The following is a 15,372-nucleotide window of genomic DNA, read 5'->3' on the forward strand; positions in this document are numbered from 1 at the left end:
AGAGCTAAGTTTTGTTTTATGGTTAGCACATGTTTGTCTCTGGTCACGGCTTCACTCACCTCTTGTTTCCCCTCCTCACCCCTTCCTTCTTGCCTTTTGTTTTGTTAACCCCTCCTTGTCTGTCCAGGGCGCTTCAGGTTTGGACGGCAGGCCTGGCCCACCGGTGAGTGTCATTTCTCCGATTCCCTACATCCCTGTTCCCTGATGCTCTGATTTGTCTCCTCTGTCCTGCCATAATCATATTTGTATCACTGTCTTTCCCACCACAGAACAAAACTAGAATAGAAGAAGGGAAGTCACCGCCTTTTGATGCTCAACAATAGTATAGTGCAGTTTCCCATCCTAACCTGGGTCCACAAAGGTCCAAGGATTGGGGATAATCGGCCTCTTTCTTCATCTGTGTCATTATATTGTGCAAAATATCTATGGTGATTCTCAGTCATCCAGGTCATGGCTGTCCCAAGGGTGCTTTTTTCAAAAGGCAGCTGGGCTTTCTTTGTTTTTCCTTGAAGACGTTTTGCTTCTCATCCAAGAGGCTTCTTCAGTTCTGAAGTCAGAGCTGAAGAAGTTTCTTGGATGAAACGCAACACATCTTCAAGGAAAAACAAAGAAAGTACAGCTGCCTTTTAAAAAAAAACACCTTTGGGACATTGTGTAAAATACAAGTGAAACCTTTGCATGTAGTCATTGTACTGTACCTCTGTTGTCATATTGTCAGTTGTCCGTTGTCTTCTTTTTTCCTCTACCCATTAAAATCTGGCTTAAAGCATCTCCACCCATTTGTCTGAGCCAAGAGAATGCACTGAATATGAAGTTGTACGAACGAAAGCAATTCTGTTGCTCTTTCATTTCAAGCTTCTTCTTGATGATCTCCTTAAAGCCTTGGTGTTCTTTATAGATAGATAGGGCTCTTGGAAGTAAAACCACAACCATCTTGCTTTGCCAGATGTGAAATCTGAATGTCCTACCTCGGCAAGTGACCTCAGTTTCATCTATATCTAAATTGGGCAATGGTTTTGAGTTTTAATCAGTGAATCTCATGTAAATGATGGGTGGGTGGCTTAACAATGGTTGCTGTTTCAGGATTTTGGGCTTCTAATCTGTGTTTAGCCAGGTTCACACAACCAGTTATTCTCTACTGTTATTCATGCCCCACTTGCTCCCAGAAGATATGAAAATTATGTGAGCTGAAGAAAAGTCAACACTGCTGGGGAAAAAATATGGGTTTGTTATGAAAGTAATATAATATTACCTTGTTTATGCAAAAGGTGGTAAAATGCAGGTTATGCATGAGGAAGTAGAGATTGTACATAGTTAAAATATATTGGAATTATTGACTATGTTGATGTGGTTAACTGGCTCAAAATACCTGACTTGAATTAAAAATTCTTTTTTTATTATCAATCAAGAAGTTCAATCCAATAGATTAATCCATTTTCTTCCCCAAAGGATTTCCGGGTTCTTAGAAATGGACAATTATTTCTGTCAGGTTTCATACCAGTTCACCCAAGTCCCTATAATCTCATTTTTTAAAAAATTATGAAATACTTGTATATAACTGATGAACTATATACCAGTCTTTTACAACTGAATGCATTTGTTCTTTTTTTTAATGCAAGGACTTTGCTATTCTATTCTATTCTATTCTATTCTATTCTATTCTATTCTATTCTATTCTATTCTATTCTATTCTATTCTATTCTATTCTATTCTATTCTATTCTATTCTATTTTCTTTAATGATTCTACTCCACCATTTCTTTTATATAAGTTTGTCCCATGGTGAGTTGCTCTGTAGCAAGTTGGCCATGGTGAGCTGTCTCATAGCTAGTTGCTGCACTGAGTTGGCTGTGGCAAATTGGCCGTGCCGACTTGTCCTAGACCCGAACAGGAGGCTCAGAAGGGACTCCCTAGCTTCTGTAGCTGTTGAAGGAGGCAAGTGGTGGGGAGAGAAATGTACTTTTAGACTTGCAGTGTTCTATTAATATACCTTTACCACAAAGTAGAAGTAGCTCTTTTGTCATGTTTCCCGTCTGGGCTATCTAGTAAGGCCAATATCCATCTTGCAAGTCTGAAAGTACATTTCTTTAGACTCAGTGCATCTCAACTCTCTTTTAAGACATCCCTTCCTTGTCAGAGTCTGTTCTGTACATCTATGAGTGTTATCAAGAGAAAGAAAAATTCCACTAAAGTGAAAAATTATTTATTTCAACAGAGGAACCTTTTTTTTTACATTTTCAGCAAAATGAGAGAAAACAAACAGTAGTTAATAAGAAGCTTTGGTTTATCAGGAAAGTGTTTAAACAGCCATTCTTCCCAACTGCAACTTGAAGTGGTACAACCAGGGAAAATGTCATTATTCTGATTTTACAAACTGATCCAGAAGATCAATCAAATTGATTTCTCCGTTGATTAACCTACCAAAATCCAATTTAATTTTAAGAATGCTTGACTCTGTTGAGCTACCAACACAGTGTTCCCATAGGGCTGGGGTAGGCAACCTTGGCTCTTTTCTGACTCGTGGACTTCAACTCCCAGAATTCCTGAGCCAGTGGCTCAGGAATTCTGGGAGTTGAAGTCCACGAGTCAGAAAAGAGCCAAGGTTGCCTACCCCTGCCATAGGGTGTTCCCTCTTTCCTGCTCTAGTGAAATGATACATAAGTAGCACCTGGTGAATATAAGACTTGAACATGAATGGGTCCTCCTTATGTTGCTGGTTCTGTTAATATAATTGCATTATGCTTTTGGTATGATAATCAATCTGCAAGTTGAATTTCTTAGGGGGCAAAAAAGGGTTAAGATTTTGCTTGTCTATCACCCAACTCAGTTTCTCATAAAATGGTTAAAGCTATCGTTGGTTGACAGCTTTTAGCTTTGTTGGCAATCGAAGCTGAATGTTTCATCTCATTCACTAAAGACTTGTCACTTTCTACCTATACTTTTAATCCCTCAAGACAAGAATCCCACTTTTATACATAATGTAAAACTGCTATCTTCCTCAACTCTTAACAGTTGTAGTGTTTTAACTTAAGTGAATAGCTTCCGTCCTTCTTCTTTCTGCTGAGAAACCGTCATCTTGTCTTGCTTGAAATATGTTTGAATAATGGGGCTTCATGTATTTATTTTTACCCAAAAAAATTCAGGGTACTCCAGGACCAGCGGGAGTCCCAGGACCAGCAGGACCGAAAGGAGAGAGGGTGAGGTATTTTTTGTAAAACAAATAACTTTAAATAGGACACTAATGTCATGCTTAAAATAATGATCCTGTATAATCCTTACAGTCACCAGGATTGACTAGGAATGGGAATGTTAATTTAGTATCCTCTGTCGCCATTTCAGAGATGCCTTCAGGTTGTGATTTAAAAAAAACAAAACCTAATAAATCAAGATGGCGGTCACAGTGATCTAATCGAAACTCCCCTCACTTTTAGGCATGTCACACATACAAAGAACTGGAGCTTTGATTGCATCATCACAGCTGTCATCTTGAATTTGGGGGCCAAACCCTTAGCCACTCCAATCCCCTTCTCTGTTTACTGAATAAGGATTGGAAGATGCTATCTCCAAGCTCATAGTGGGTGGCAAGGTGTGATATAATGAAAACAGAAATAACAAAGTAAGGACAGCAGGCAATCCGGATTTTTGAACCCATCAATCAGCAGCTGATATTCACTGTTGTGTTTCCTTTCCGCTACAATGCAGGGTATGTTCTGAGGCAATGTATGGAGTCAGTACTCAGAGGAGGAATTAATAAATTGAAACTTAATCCAGATAGAGGTGCTCAAGAAATGGTGTTTTAGTCTATGCTACCTTGAATGTTGCATCTCAAACAGATTTATCATGTATGAATAATTTGGGGCCCAGTTTAATCGTTTTGAGGAAAGCTGTGGTCAGAGTTATTACACCAGTATGCTGATGATAACCTAGCTGCATTTTTCAACCCTGGGCGGCCCAGGTGAAGTTGTTAATGTACTGACCCAGACAGGCTGTTTGGGTCTGGATGGGGTAGAACTGTAGATGACCAGGCAGAGCCCAAGAGCGGGGTCAAATACCTCATCAGTTTGGAGTCACTTCGCTCCACTCATGAATTCCATTGACTCTTAACTAGCACCAATTTGCCTTGACCGTTAGTAGTTCAGATTTTTCCAGAAAAATGGATAGAATAGAATAGAGCTGGAAGGGACTTTGGAGGTCTTCTAGTCCAGCCCCCTGCTCAAACAGGAGAACCTATACCATTTCAGATAGCATGGAATAAACTCATAGTCCTTTTGAACTCTCTCCTGGCTCCTGGTTTATAATGCCTGACAAGAACAGACTTCAGCTCAATCCTGACAAGACTGAGTATCTGATTGTTTGGCCTCCCTGGGTCACGGACATTTTTATCATTGGTATTGGATGGGGTAGCCCTTCCCCATTTGAAACTGGTGCACAACTTGGGGGGTCCTTTTGGATGCCACTTGTGCTCAAAGAGCAGGTCGCTCATGTGGCCAGAGGCCTTTTGCACAAGTTCATCTTGTGCAGGGGTCTTCAAACGTGGCCCTTTTATGACTTGTGGACTTCAACTCCCAGAATTCCTCAGCCAGGCACACTGACTGAGGAATTCTGGGAGTTGAAGTCCACAAGTCATAAAAGGGCTACGTTTGAAGACCCCTGATCTTGTGCATCAATTGAACCCTTTCTCTTGACAGAGAAGCTCCTCAATTACATTGAGGTCAACACATGATTAAACTCTTTCAGGGGTCTTCAAAACTGTTGGTTTTAAGCATAGCTGGTGGGGAATTCTGGGAGTTGAACTCCCCAAGTCTTAAAGTTGCCAAAATTGGAGACCCCTGGACTATTGCAATGCATTGGACAAAGGACAGCTCTTGAGTACCAAGCTGCAACTTGCTTCAAACTGCAGTGTCACTTCTGTTACAAAGCTATATTGGTTACCAGTTGGCTTCTGAGTACAGATGAAAGATCTGTACTTGTTTGTTTTAAATACTGTTGCTTTATACTGTATATTGTTGCTCTTATTATGGTATATTTTACCATGTCTCGGTAAACTGCCTTGAATTGGGAGCACAAGCAAGGTAGAAATATGTTTCTAGAACCGAACTGGAGATATGCTTTTGTGTTACAATCAAAAGGAGGTTATTTCTGTAAACAAGCAGGGAGAAAGGGAGAAGGTAGGATTTACTGTCAGGATTGGTTGGTCTGCAGTCCAAACAGTAAGAACATCTGACTCACAGCTGTATTGTGCAGCAACAGCAAATATATATAAAGGAGATGGAAGGAAGCTTATGACCAAGAACTAAAAGTGGTTCTTTATACGTTTTTGTAAAATTTATCTATTTGTAAAATTTATTAGCCACCCTTTTTACCACAAGGCAACTCTGGGCAGGATTCAGTATTAAAAAATAAAATTGTGCAAAACCTAATGATATAAATACCATATTATAAAACATCCAGGTAATCAAATGAGCTAAAAGATGGGGAGGGAGTAGAATAAGAAATGGAGGGGGTGGGAGCTGCTGTTAATCTATCAACCATACCCAATGGGAAACCCCTCTGCTGGACCCCAGGCCAAGTGGCAGAACCAGATCTTTACATTCTTGCGGAAGGTCAGGAGGGTTGGAAATCACTCGGGGAAAGTGGGGAGAATGTTTCAAAGGGCACATGCAATGGAAGAAAAGGCTTTACTCTTGGACCCCACCAGCCAGAATACCCTGGCCAATGGGACCCACAGCCGGCCTCCTCTGTTGAGATGAGTGGATGGGCCAACCCCAGTGGGATTAGACAGTCCTTAAGTGTCAAGATAATAATTTAACAGCTAAACAGCTTATGTAAAGATGTAATGGAATGTGGATGATGCAATGATAGGAATGACTCAGCAGGGTCTGTGTCCCTTTAAGAGTAAGCAGGGACTGTAAGAGTCTGAGTATAAAAGGGGAGGTTTTTTTGCTGGAGTCTTTCTCTCTCTCCTCCATTTGACTGCTGTAATTGCTGTGTATTGGAGTTTGCTGAATGACCACATGTATGTATTCTGTTTCTAGTGTTATATTTGTAGATATTGTAATATAAACCACCATTTTCTACTACAAACCACTGTTTACTGTATTTACTCCTGGGTTATCTCAGTGCAATAAGATGGTGCATGCTCTGACATTAAGGTCAGGGGTCCCAAACCTCCAGGCCCCGGCCTACTACCGGGTCTTGAGCGATTCAGAACTGGGCTGGAGGGAGGAAGAGGGGATGGTTCTGCATGAGCAGCAGGTGAGCATGTGCATGCACACTCCATTTCTGTGATTGATGGGCAAACATGCCCACTGCTCACAGAAATGGAGTTGTGTGCACGTTCATTTTTGCCCGCTGCTTATGCGGAACCATCCCTTCTCCTCCCCAGCCAGTCCACAAAGCCAGAAAGGTTGGCAAACTCTGTTCCAGGTAACCTGGACCTAGGCCATGAAGGGCTTTAAAGGTGATTACCAACACCTTGAATTACACCCGAAAGCAAACTGGCAGCCAGTTCAGCTGGTATTACATGAACCAACCTTGGGGCCCCAAAGCTACCCATGCATCTGTACTCTGCATCCGTTGTAGCTTCCAAATACTCTTCAAGGGTAGCCCCATGTAGAGTGTGTTGCAGTAGTCTAACTGCGAGATGACTAGGGCTTGATTGACTGAATGCAGGGAATCCTGATCCAGGAGAGGTTATGACTGGTGCACAACTGGAAGCTGTGTAAAGCAGGGGTCCCCAACCCCCAGTCCATGGACCAGTACCGGGCCGCAGGATGCCAGCAACTGTCTGCACAAACAAGGAAAGCGCCATCCGCAGGATGCAGGCAGCAAAGGAAACCACACCCCCTCTGGTGTGTGGAAAAACCTCTCTCCACATAACTGGTCCCTTGTGCCCTTAAGGTTGGGGGCCTTTGGTGTAAAAGCTCTCCTAGCCATGACTGCCACCTGCTCTTTGAGCAGGTGTTCCAAGTCCAAGAGAACACTCAAGTTGTGGGCCACTTCCATCTGGGGTAGTATCACCCCAGCCAGAACTAAAGATGTCTATGTCCCAGATCTTGGGGCTCCATGTGCCCAAAGCCAATTGGCTTGCCAAAGTTCAGTCAAAATCTGTTGTCCCCCCACCATTCACCCCCCCACTCTCCAGGCACCATAAGAGGAAAGCAAGCCTATGACTCCCCATTATTAAAAATTTGGTTATCAAAAGTTGAACACTCGCTGATGAAGAGACAACAGTACTCTCCGTCTATAGTACTTCTGCAAAATCCACAACTATTTCAGTCTTCCTAATTCTCTTACAGGGAAATAAGGGAGATTCTGGTTCTACAGGACCAATAGGACCAGCAGGCCTTCCCGTAAGTATAGAGCCAATATTCCTCTCTGAAGATTTTTCATTTTGTGTCAATTGCATCCTACTCGGATGTCTTTTTTGAACATGCTAGAGCAGGATGCGGGCTGAGGAATTCTGGGAGTTGAAGTCCACACAGCTTAATGTTGCCAAGGTTGAAAAACATTATACCAGTGGTGGGATTCAGCCAGTTCACACCAGTTTGGCAGAACCAGTAGCTAATTTTTTGTTGCCCAGGCCCAGAATGGACTTCCGGAAGCGGCATCCGCACAGAGAACTGGTTGTTCACATATTTGAATCCCACCACTGCACTATACTAGAAACTTTTAAATGTTCTACTTTGTTGCTTATAAATTGTAAGGCTCAAAAATGAACATTATATTTGCCAATCTACCTTTATTTAAATTCAGGGATGGGAAAAATGTTCATGCAGATAAACCCACAGGGTGCAAATCAAAATTAGGGAAGGATCCCTTTTGGAGTTCTAGTGCAGATACCTGGAAAAATATAGATTATAAGAGGGTACATTTTCTGGACCTCCACAACAATTACAGGTTGGAGGTAAATGGACTATGAGCCTAATTCTGCATATCTTGAAATGACGTAAGTTTTTCAAAGTTGTAAAAATATATTTTAGGGCTTTCAAGGACCATCAGGTGAAAAAGGAAATCGGGTAAGTCTTCAATTAAGCTTGTTTATATAATTTGGTCTTTAAAAATGTTGGAATGATTAATTTGTATGACATAGAATAGATAGCATTCTAATAAGAAGCTGCATAGGTTTTCGTGATTTTTGACAACAGTATTGTTTGGTTAAAACAAATGTTTGGAATAAGTTTCATGAATGCATTGCTTAAACTTAAAATTAACTTGCAACAAATATTTGGTGACTAGACATATAACATGCCTTGATTCATCTTGATCCCATTGACATCACATATTTAATCATTCTGATTATGTTCCATAATTTCTTCTAGATATAAATACAGCCTTTAATATTAGGATGGCTCCATACTAAGTAACCTAGCAACACCCTGATATTTTTTTAGTTGGTTTTAAATTTGTATAGAATTTGAAAACACAACATCCAGTCTTTGTTAACTAAGGCTTGGACTTTGTTCCAACTAATTGGTTGATTAGTGAGACTTTTGGTAGAATCAGATAAACCTCCGTCCAGTTGGTTGATGAATCTGGAAAGGAAAAACATGTTTAATTGGAATAAGCGACTGCGAGAAATTAGATTTGTTCATAATGGTTCATAATACAAGGGGGGAAAAATGCAAGGACATTGACTAATGAGCAAAAATCCGAAGTCTCATATAGTAGCCTGAGTGGGTGGTGTGTTTACAAACAAAGTAGATAGAAAGGTTTGAATTATTAGACCAAACATCTACCATGCAGAAATAGTCAGTCTTTAATACTGAAAACATGTCCCTAGTCTTTTTCACATGTTAATGTAAAAAAGTTGCTAAAAAGCCTGGTGCTTAGTACACAATCATTTTTATTTTATTTTATTTTATTTTTTAAAAAAAGGCAATCTGTAGCTTCTCAGAAATGCAGACATCCTATAAATGTAGGAGTAGCCTAATTCTGCGCTCATTATGTTGGACCCAGTTCAGTATTTGTGAAAACTGTGTGAAAAGCTGCTGAAAAAAAATGCCTCATCGTTCACGTCCCTTAATTTGTCTTTGATGCTCTCTCCTCTTCTGCACGGTGGTTTTCCTTTCAGTCCTACTGGGAGGAAAGCAACCAGAAACAACCAGCAGATCCATTCTAATTCTTACCCCCAAATTGCCTCACTTACGATCTAGGCATTTCTTTCCTGCAGTTCCAGGCTATTGTTACCTCTGAAGGATCTGGTTAATCTCTTAACCCAACACAATTGAAATGATGTGGTCCACATAATAAATGTTTAGGAGAGCAGAATGTTCCTGGAGCAAACCAACTGAAAAAATATCAATGCTAAAGCTGTCAGTTCAAGTGGAATTTGTTGACCAATTTGTTCTTTTTCTTCTACTTGTCTACTTGTGTGTTTGCGCTTGTGTCTTTTCCTTGCTTCCACAGGTCCACCTTTGTCCCCCTTATCCCTTCCTGCTCTTCTGCCTTTTCTCCTGAGTCCTTCCTCTTCCTGCGCAACCCATGCTGCATTTCCTCCTGGATTATCCTTCCTCCATGCCAGCGTTTGATCCTGGGTGACCTCTCCTTTCCCATCCAATTTTTTTCTCCCCCTCCTGCCAGCTTATCGTTTCAATCCCATTTATTTCACCCCTCCGAAATTAAAAACAAGAGTGGGAAAATCTACTCCAGCCTAATTTTATGTTGTCATCTAATCCTTATACCAAATACTAAATGAAATTTCCTTCCTGGCAATCCCACTTACATTTTATATCCACAAGCACGAGTATCATTCTCTTACTAAATATTGGTCCTTGGCTTGATGTTGGCTCTGTTCAAAATAGACTGACCTCCGAGACATTGAAGATGATTTTTCAGCTTTATACAGGAAGTTGGCATCAGGCCCACAGTCTATTTTTATCCCATTGAGGGTCAACTTTAAGAAGTTAAATAGGACACCACAGATTTAAATTGCTTTGCTTAACATACCTCTCCTGTGAAATCAAAATCACACTTAAGTCCTGGCTGCCTATCAAGTTTAAAAAGTGACATTTTGAGCTTTTTAAAATAACAGTTCAGCATTCACATTAGTTTGTATTCTTTTCAGAAAGCAAGTCAATTTTAAAAATGCCTTTCACCTTTCTTCTTGAAAAGACTTTATTTTTTATTTAAAAAAATAGGGCTAAATATTAGTAGTTGATCTGTCCAATTATAATCAATCCATATCGAATATGCAAAAATCAGATTGTGGGGTATTGTTCGTGGCTCAGTTAAAGGACTACCCATCCTTCTGCCAGCAGCAAATTATACCTTCATACTGTAGTATTTGCTGTCCCCATTGCTAGTCTCCACTATGTCAAGAAAACGCTGGTAAAAGTAGTGTTGTTCTTTTCAGTATGCAGGATATGTTAATGGATTCTCTTCCCCCAAGAAGCTAACCAGCTGATGAGAAAGGATCCACCAAAAACTACCCTTAATTTGAGATGAAGTTGGGATAGCCCATGGGGCTGGAGCAAGGGTAGGCAACCTTGGCTCTTTTATGACTTGTGGACTTCAACTCCCAGAATTCCTAAGTCAGCCTGGCTGGTTCAGGAATTCTGAGTATTGAAGTCCACAAGTCATAAAAAGAGCCAAGGTTGCCTACCCCTGGGCTGGAGAGACCTGGGAGGTCTTTTAGTCCAGACATGTCAAACACAAGGCCCGGGGGCCGGATCCAGCCCGCGAAGTGGTTTCATGCGGCCCCCGAAGCCATCCTGGAAAAAGTGAGGGAACAGCCCCCACTGCCTTGGCCCTGGCCCAGAGACCCTCCTTCTGCCAGAGACCCTCAGATCTGTCCCACTCCTGCCCGGGCCCCCCTTGATGCAAACGATGTAGAGCTGGCCACGCCCACCCAGTAGGCCATACGCACTCTGGTCATGCCCACCCAGTAGGCCACACCCACCCTGGCCACACTCACCCGGCCCCGAGGGCAACCGTAATGCTGATGCGGGCCTCAATGAAATTGAGTTTGACACCCCTGTTTTAGTCCAACCCCCTGCCCAAGCAGGAGACTCAAGGCAAGCAAGTTGCCGGGGCATATCTGTATATGTTTGATACATGGGAGGGAATGCCCACTGGCAGCAGTATTGTGTGATTGCTGCTCACTCCCTTTCATTCTCATGTATAGAATTTCAGAGAATCCGGCTAGATCTATATACGTCCTGGGCAAAAAAAGGCATCTAGAAATATATCCTTAGGGTTGGTTTTTGCTTATTACTGACCACCAGGGGGGGGGGAAGACCAATGACTTCCATGAAATAAAACCATTTATTATCTCCTTGGGTCTTCTTGAGATCAGAACTTCCCACCAAAACATAAGAGAGCAACCACTGAAAAAGCACTGGAATCAAGTGTTCTCTGCCACATGACTTTCGAACATCTTGGCCTCACCCTCACAGTCTGACGGGTGAACACGGGAGGGAAAAAAATCCATTTCCTTCTCCTAGTCCAGACATGTCAAACCCAAGGCCTGAGGGGGCCGGATTCGGCCCGCGAAGTGGTTTCATGCGGCCCGCGAAGCCATCCTGGAAACAGTGAGGGAATGGCCCCCACTGCCTTGGCCCTGGCCCAGAGACCCTCCTTCTGCCAGAGACCCTCAGATCTGTCCCACTCCTGCCCAGGCCCCCATAGGCACCCTTGATGCAAACGATGTAGAGCTGGCCACGCCCACCCAGTAGGCCATACGCACTCTGGCCACGCCCACCCAGTAGGCCACGCCCAACCTGGCCACACCCACCCGGCCCCTTGAGGGCAACCGTAATGCTGATGCGGCCCTCAATGAAATTGAGTTTGACACCCCTGTCCTAGTCTGAAATTTTAAAAGTGGCTTAAAATGCATTCCTCTCAACGCAAAAGTAACGTTCCTCGACTGGCCGTGCAGAACAGTTTTCCCGCAAAAGCTTAAAGAACCAAAGCCTCTGGAATGCTTATTTTGATCATGTCGTATTTTGTTTCTATAACTCGAATGTGGATTAGATGGTCCGTTTATGTATGTTTTTTTTTTTAATAAACTATTATTCACAGGGGGAAAGGGGCAAGAAAGGCTCTAGGGGGCCTAAAGGGGATAAGGGAGACCAAGGAGCACCTGGATTAGACGCACCCTGTCCATTGGTACGTTCCGTTTTATCAAATGTATTGTTTTAAAATAAGCCACGGGGGGGGGGGGGAAAGAAGGAGAAAAGGAACTAGTAGTTTGCCTATGGAGAATCTCAATTATCCACGGTCACGGTTGTCCCAAAGGTGCTTTTTCAAAAAGTAACTGGACTTTCTTGGGGTTTTTTCCTTGAAAATATTTCACTTGGATGAGTGGGGGAAATAAAGTCAAGGTGAGGGGGGTGGAAATAAAGTCAAGTTGCCTTTTGAAAAAGCACTTTGGGGGCACTAGTAATTGATTACATTGCAAGACTGATTTTATTCATCTGTACTGTTGGGTATGGAAAGAAATATAAATTGGGCTTTTGGAAGCACCTGATTTCTGAAAAAGTAGAACACCTTAAGCTTCCTCCCTTGCTTCTTTAAACATTAAAGGCCAATTTCAACTGCACATCACCGTTTGAGTGTCTTAGCTACGCTAGGTGAATTGTGCTGCACAACAGCATCACGACCCAATAGGAATGTTGTGCACTGCAATTAGAACTGCAATATGTCAAGTCATCGCTTGATGTTGGTAGTTAACGGGTGAACACAACTCAAATCGCAATCTACAATGCCTTCTTTTCCTCCCCCCCATGATTGGTTAATAAATGATGTAACGGAAAATAATAATTTGTGGTTGATAATGATGCAAGGCACTCGGTTTATGGTCCCAGCAGAAAACTGATCATGGTAACGAAGAAAAGGCGAACATTCCTAATATGAAACTATTTTATTAATGGCCTTTTTAAACCCCCAGCTTCCATTTAAAGCTTTTGAGGATTAATTTCAGAAATGGACCATTTTGTAGAAATGTTTACAATTAATGCTTTGCCTTTATTAAGTAAATTAATAAATGTATAACAAATATAATTAATTAATTAAAATTAATTCTTTGCTTTATCTAGAAGGAAGGCTATCTTCTAACTTTTTACAATTGAGGAATATTTTCTGATTATTCCAAAAAACAAAACAAAAAATGGTTTATCTTTTTTTCACCATGATGTACAAATGTTCTGGGGCTATAAGCTGAGTGCGTTTAGTTCATAACTGTTTACAGAGTTTCTCCACCCAGAAAATGCAGATCATCTACACTGACTAAAGTAATTCTAGTGGTTGATTTCATGAACAGGGACTCCGAGGTTTTAAAGGCGAGAAGGGTGAGCCGGGGTTACCAGGGCTGGACGGGCTGGATGCCCCTTGCCCATTGGTATGGTGTTACCTTCCCTTTCCTGCATGTTCTAGATTGTGTTGGTTCACCTGCTCTTGCAAGTCCCTTTCCTTTCCTTTCTAGCTGCTTTCCAGATCATTGATGCTCAGGGTGCTTCCAGGCACATGTTTTGCTTCTCCACAACCCCCCATAGTCCCTTTTCAAACTGGGATAAAAGCTAGAAGGGGGGAAAGTTATAGGAAAATCAGGCAAAGATTCGAATGGAAGGTGACAGTACCAAAATCTCCACTATGGCTGGAGCACAGTTACAAATACACCGCAAACAATTACAAAACGTTGTAGTACAAAGTCCTTGGGCACTAGAAGCACCCAAGCATAATGCATGACTGCTTTGAAAATGAGCTTAGTTGCTACTACTATTTTTCTTACCCTACAGGAGTTCGTCCTGGATTTAAAAAGCTTCATACTTGCTTTACATCTTCCTTAACTTTACTCTCATAACATTTCTTCTTTATTCACCTAAAACCTTTGCCTGCACCCAAAACACCTGTCTGATCCAGATGTTGGGAAGAGAGTTCTTTGAAAACCCGCTATCCAAAGTCCACAAATTTGATCATTTGCACCATTTGTTCCTGCCCTTGGAGGCAGTTCTTTTTCTTTTTCTAGTTAAGGATCTCCCTTTAGAGGTGAGAATATAAAATTATTTTGTAAAAAAAATACCTATGCTATCTTTAATTCATATACTGTAAGTAAGATCTAGGACCACACTCACATAAAATAAACAAAATATAATTAAACATAATAAATGTCATTTGTGTTTAGCTTATCTTGCTTTTAAATAATCTCCAGGTGTTCTGATAGGACTGTTGGCCCTTTCTGTACCAACCTTTTCTAAATTATGTTGGAGCAGTTTGCTTCATTTGGGAATAATATCCCGACAGTACTTTGCAATATTTATTTGGGGGTGAGCACAGGGTTAAATTTGTTTTCATGAAAATAAGAAACCTTGAAGGGACAGAAACACACAATAGAATTTGTTATAGAAAAAAATGCCAAGTTTCTTTTCCTATCTTATTTTGAGCATTGTTTTGTAAAACCATACAGGATTGGGTAACTCCACCTTTCCTTAATTTCAAAGGGGACAAATTTAAACCCCTAATCATCCATGTAAGTTTTTAAAATACACAAATTAATTGAAGACACCACTGCAACACCATAGGATAACTATTGAACAACATATGGAATATGAAATGGATCAGGTTAGCTTGAAATATTACTGTGAATCTGGTAAGAATTTCATCAAGGAACCTGAATTAAAATATCAAATTCTAGTTACAGTATTTAAATACCTAACAATTTATTTATTTTTGCTCATTCTGCATATACTCTAAACGATTAATGTTTGCTTTGGGGGCAATTTGGAAATTATATACTGTATGTACATTTGCATGTATCTCACTGAATATTTTGGCTGTCACAGTGAAACTTCAAAAATGTTCAGAACATCTAATTTCAATAAGAATTAAAATAGTGCAGTCTGATATTCTTAGGACTAATTCCAATTACTTTGTTGCCAAAACTCTCTGTAGGATAATCTTCATTTATTGGTGATATTTTGTGAAAGACATACATATCTGATATCCCTCCTTCTTGTAGGTCCAGGAATACATTTTGTAAATAAGAATGATACAGCTTTCTTGTTTGCATTCTTAAATTAATATGCTTTCTGACTCAAGCATGCCAGATACTTAACATTTGCTTTGCATTCTGTGCAAATTTAGGGTTTATGCTTTTTCAACTTGAGATACCTAATCTTTCCTTTTTACTAGTTCGTGTTTCCATTCCCAGTCTTTGCAAAGAAATATACTTTTGTGACCATATCCTGCTGTTGATCCCTGAGTTGTAACTCCTGTCACACTCTCTCTAACTTTGGGGTTTATGTGCAACGCACTATATAATTCATCCTCATCAATGGGATCATTGTACCAATGGAATCTGTTTCCACTTCTTGTTAACAGAACCTTAGCTCTTGAATTTTACAGCTATAAATATTAGGAGACAGCATTAAAGACT

General features: G+C 41.0%; 1 protein-coding gene across 1 annotated transcript in view; it reads left to right on the forward strand.

The window, feature by feature from the left end:
* COL13A1 (collagen type XIII alpha 1 chain) overlaps positions 1-15,372 on the forward strand; it is a gene marked incomplete at its 3' end in the record, with an annotated part of 202,270 nt that overhangs the window by 181,762 nt on the left and 5,136 nt on the right. The window contains exons 33-37 of the mRNA XM_083364798.1: positions 128-163; positions 3,143-3,196; positions 7,298-7,351; positions 7,982-8,017; positions 13,261-13,338. Coding sequence (XP_083220924.1) covers positions 128-163; positions 3,143-3,196; positions 7,298-7,351; positions 7,982-8,017; positions 13,261-13,338 — 258 coding nt within the window. The remainder of the gene's footprint in view (positions 1-127; positions 164-3,142; positions 3,197-7,297; positions 7,352-7,981; positions 8,018-13,260; positions 13,339-15,372) is intronic.

This window comes from Vipera ursinii (genome assembly GCF_947247035.1).
Source record: "Vipera ursinii genome assembly, chromosome: 5".
In the NCBI taxonomy this organism is placed as follows: domain Eukaryota; kingdom Metazoa; phylum Chordata; class Lepidosauria; order Squamata; family Viperidae; genus Vipera; species Vipera ursinii.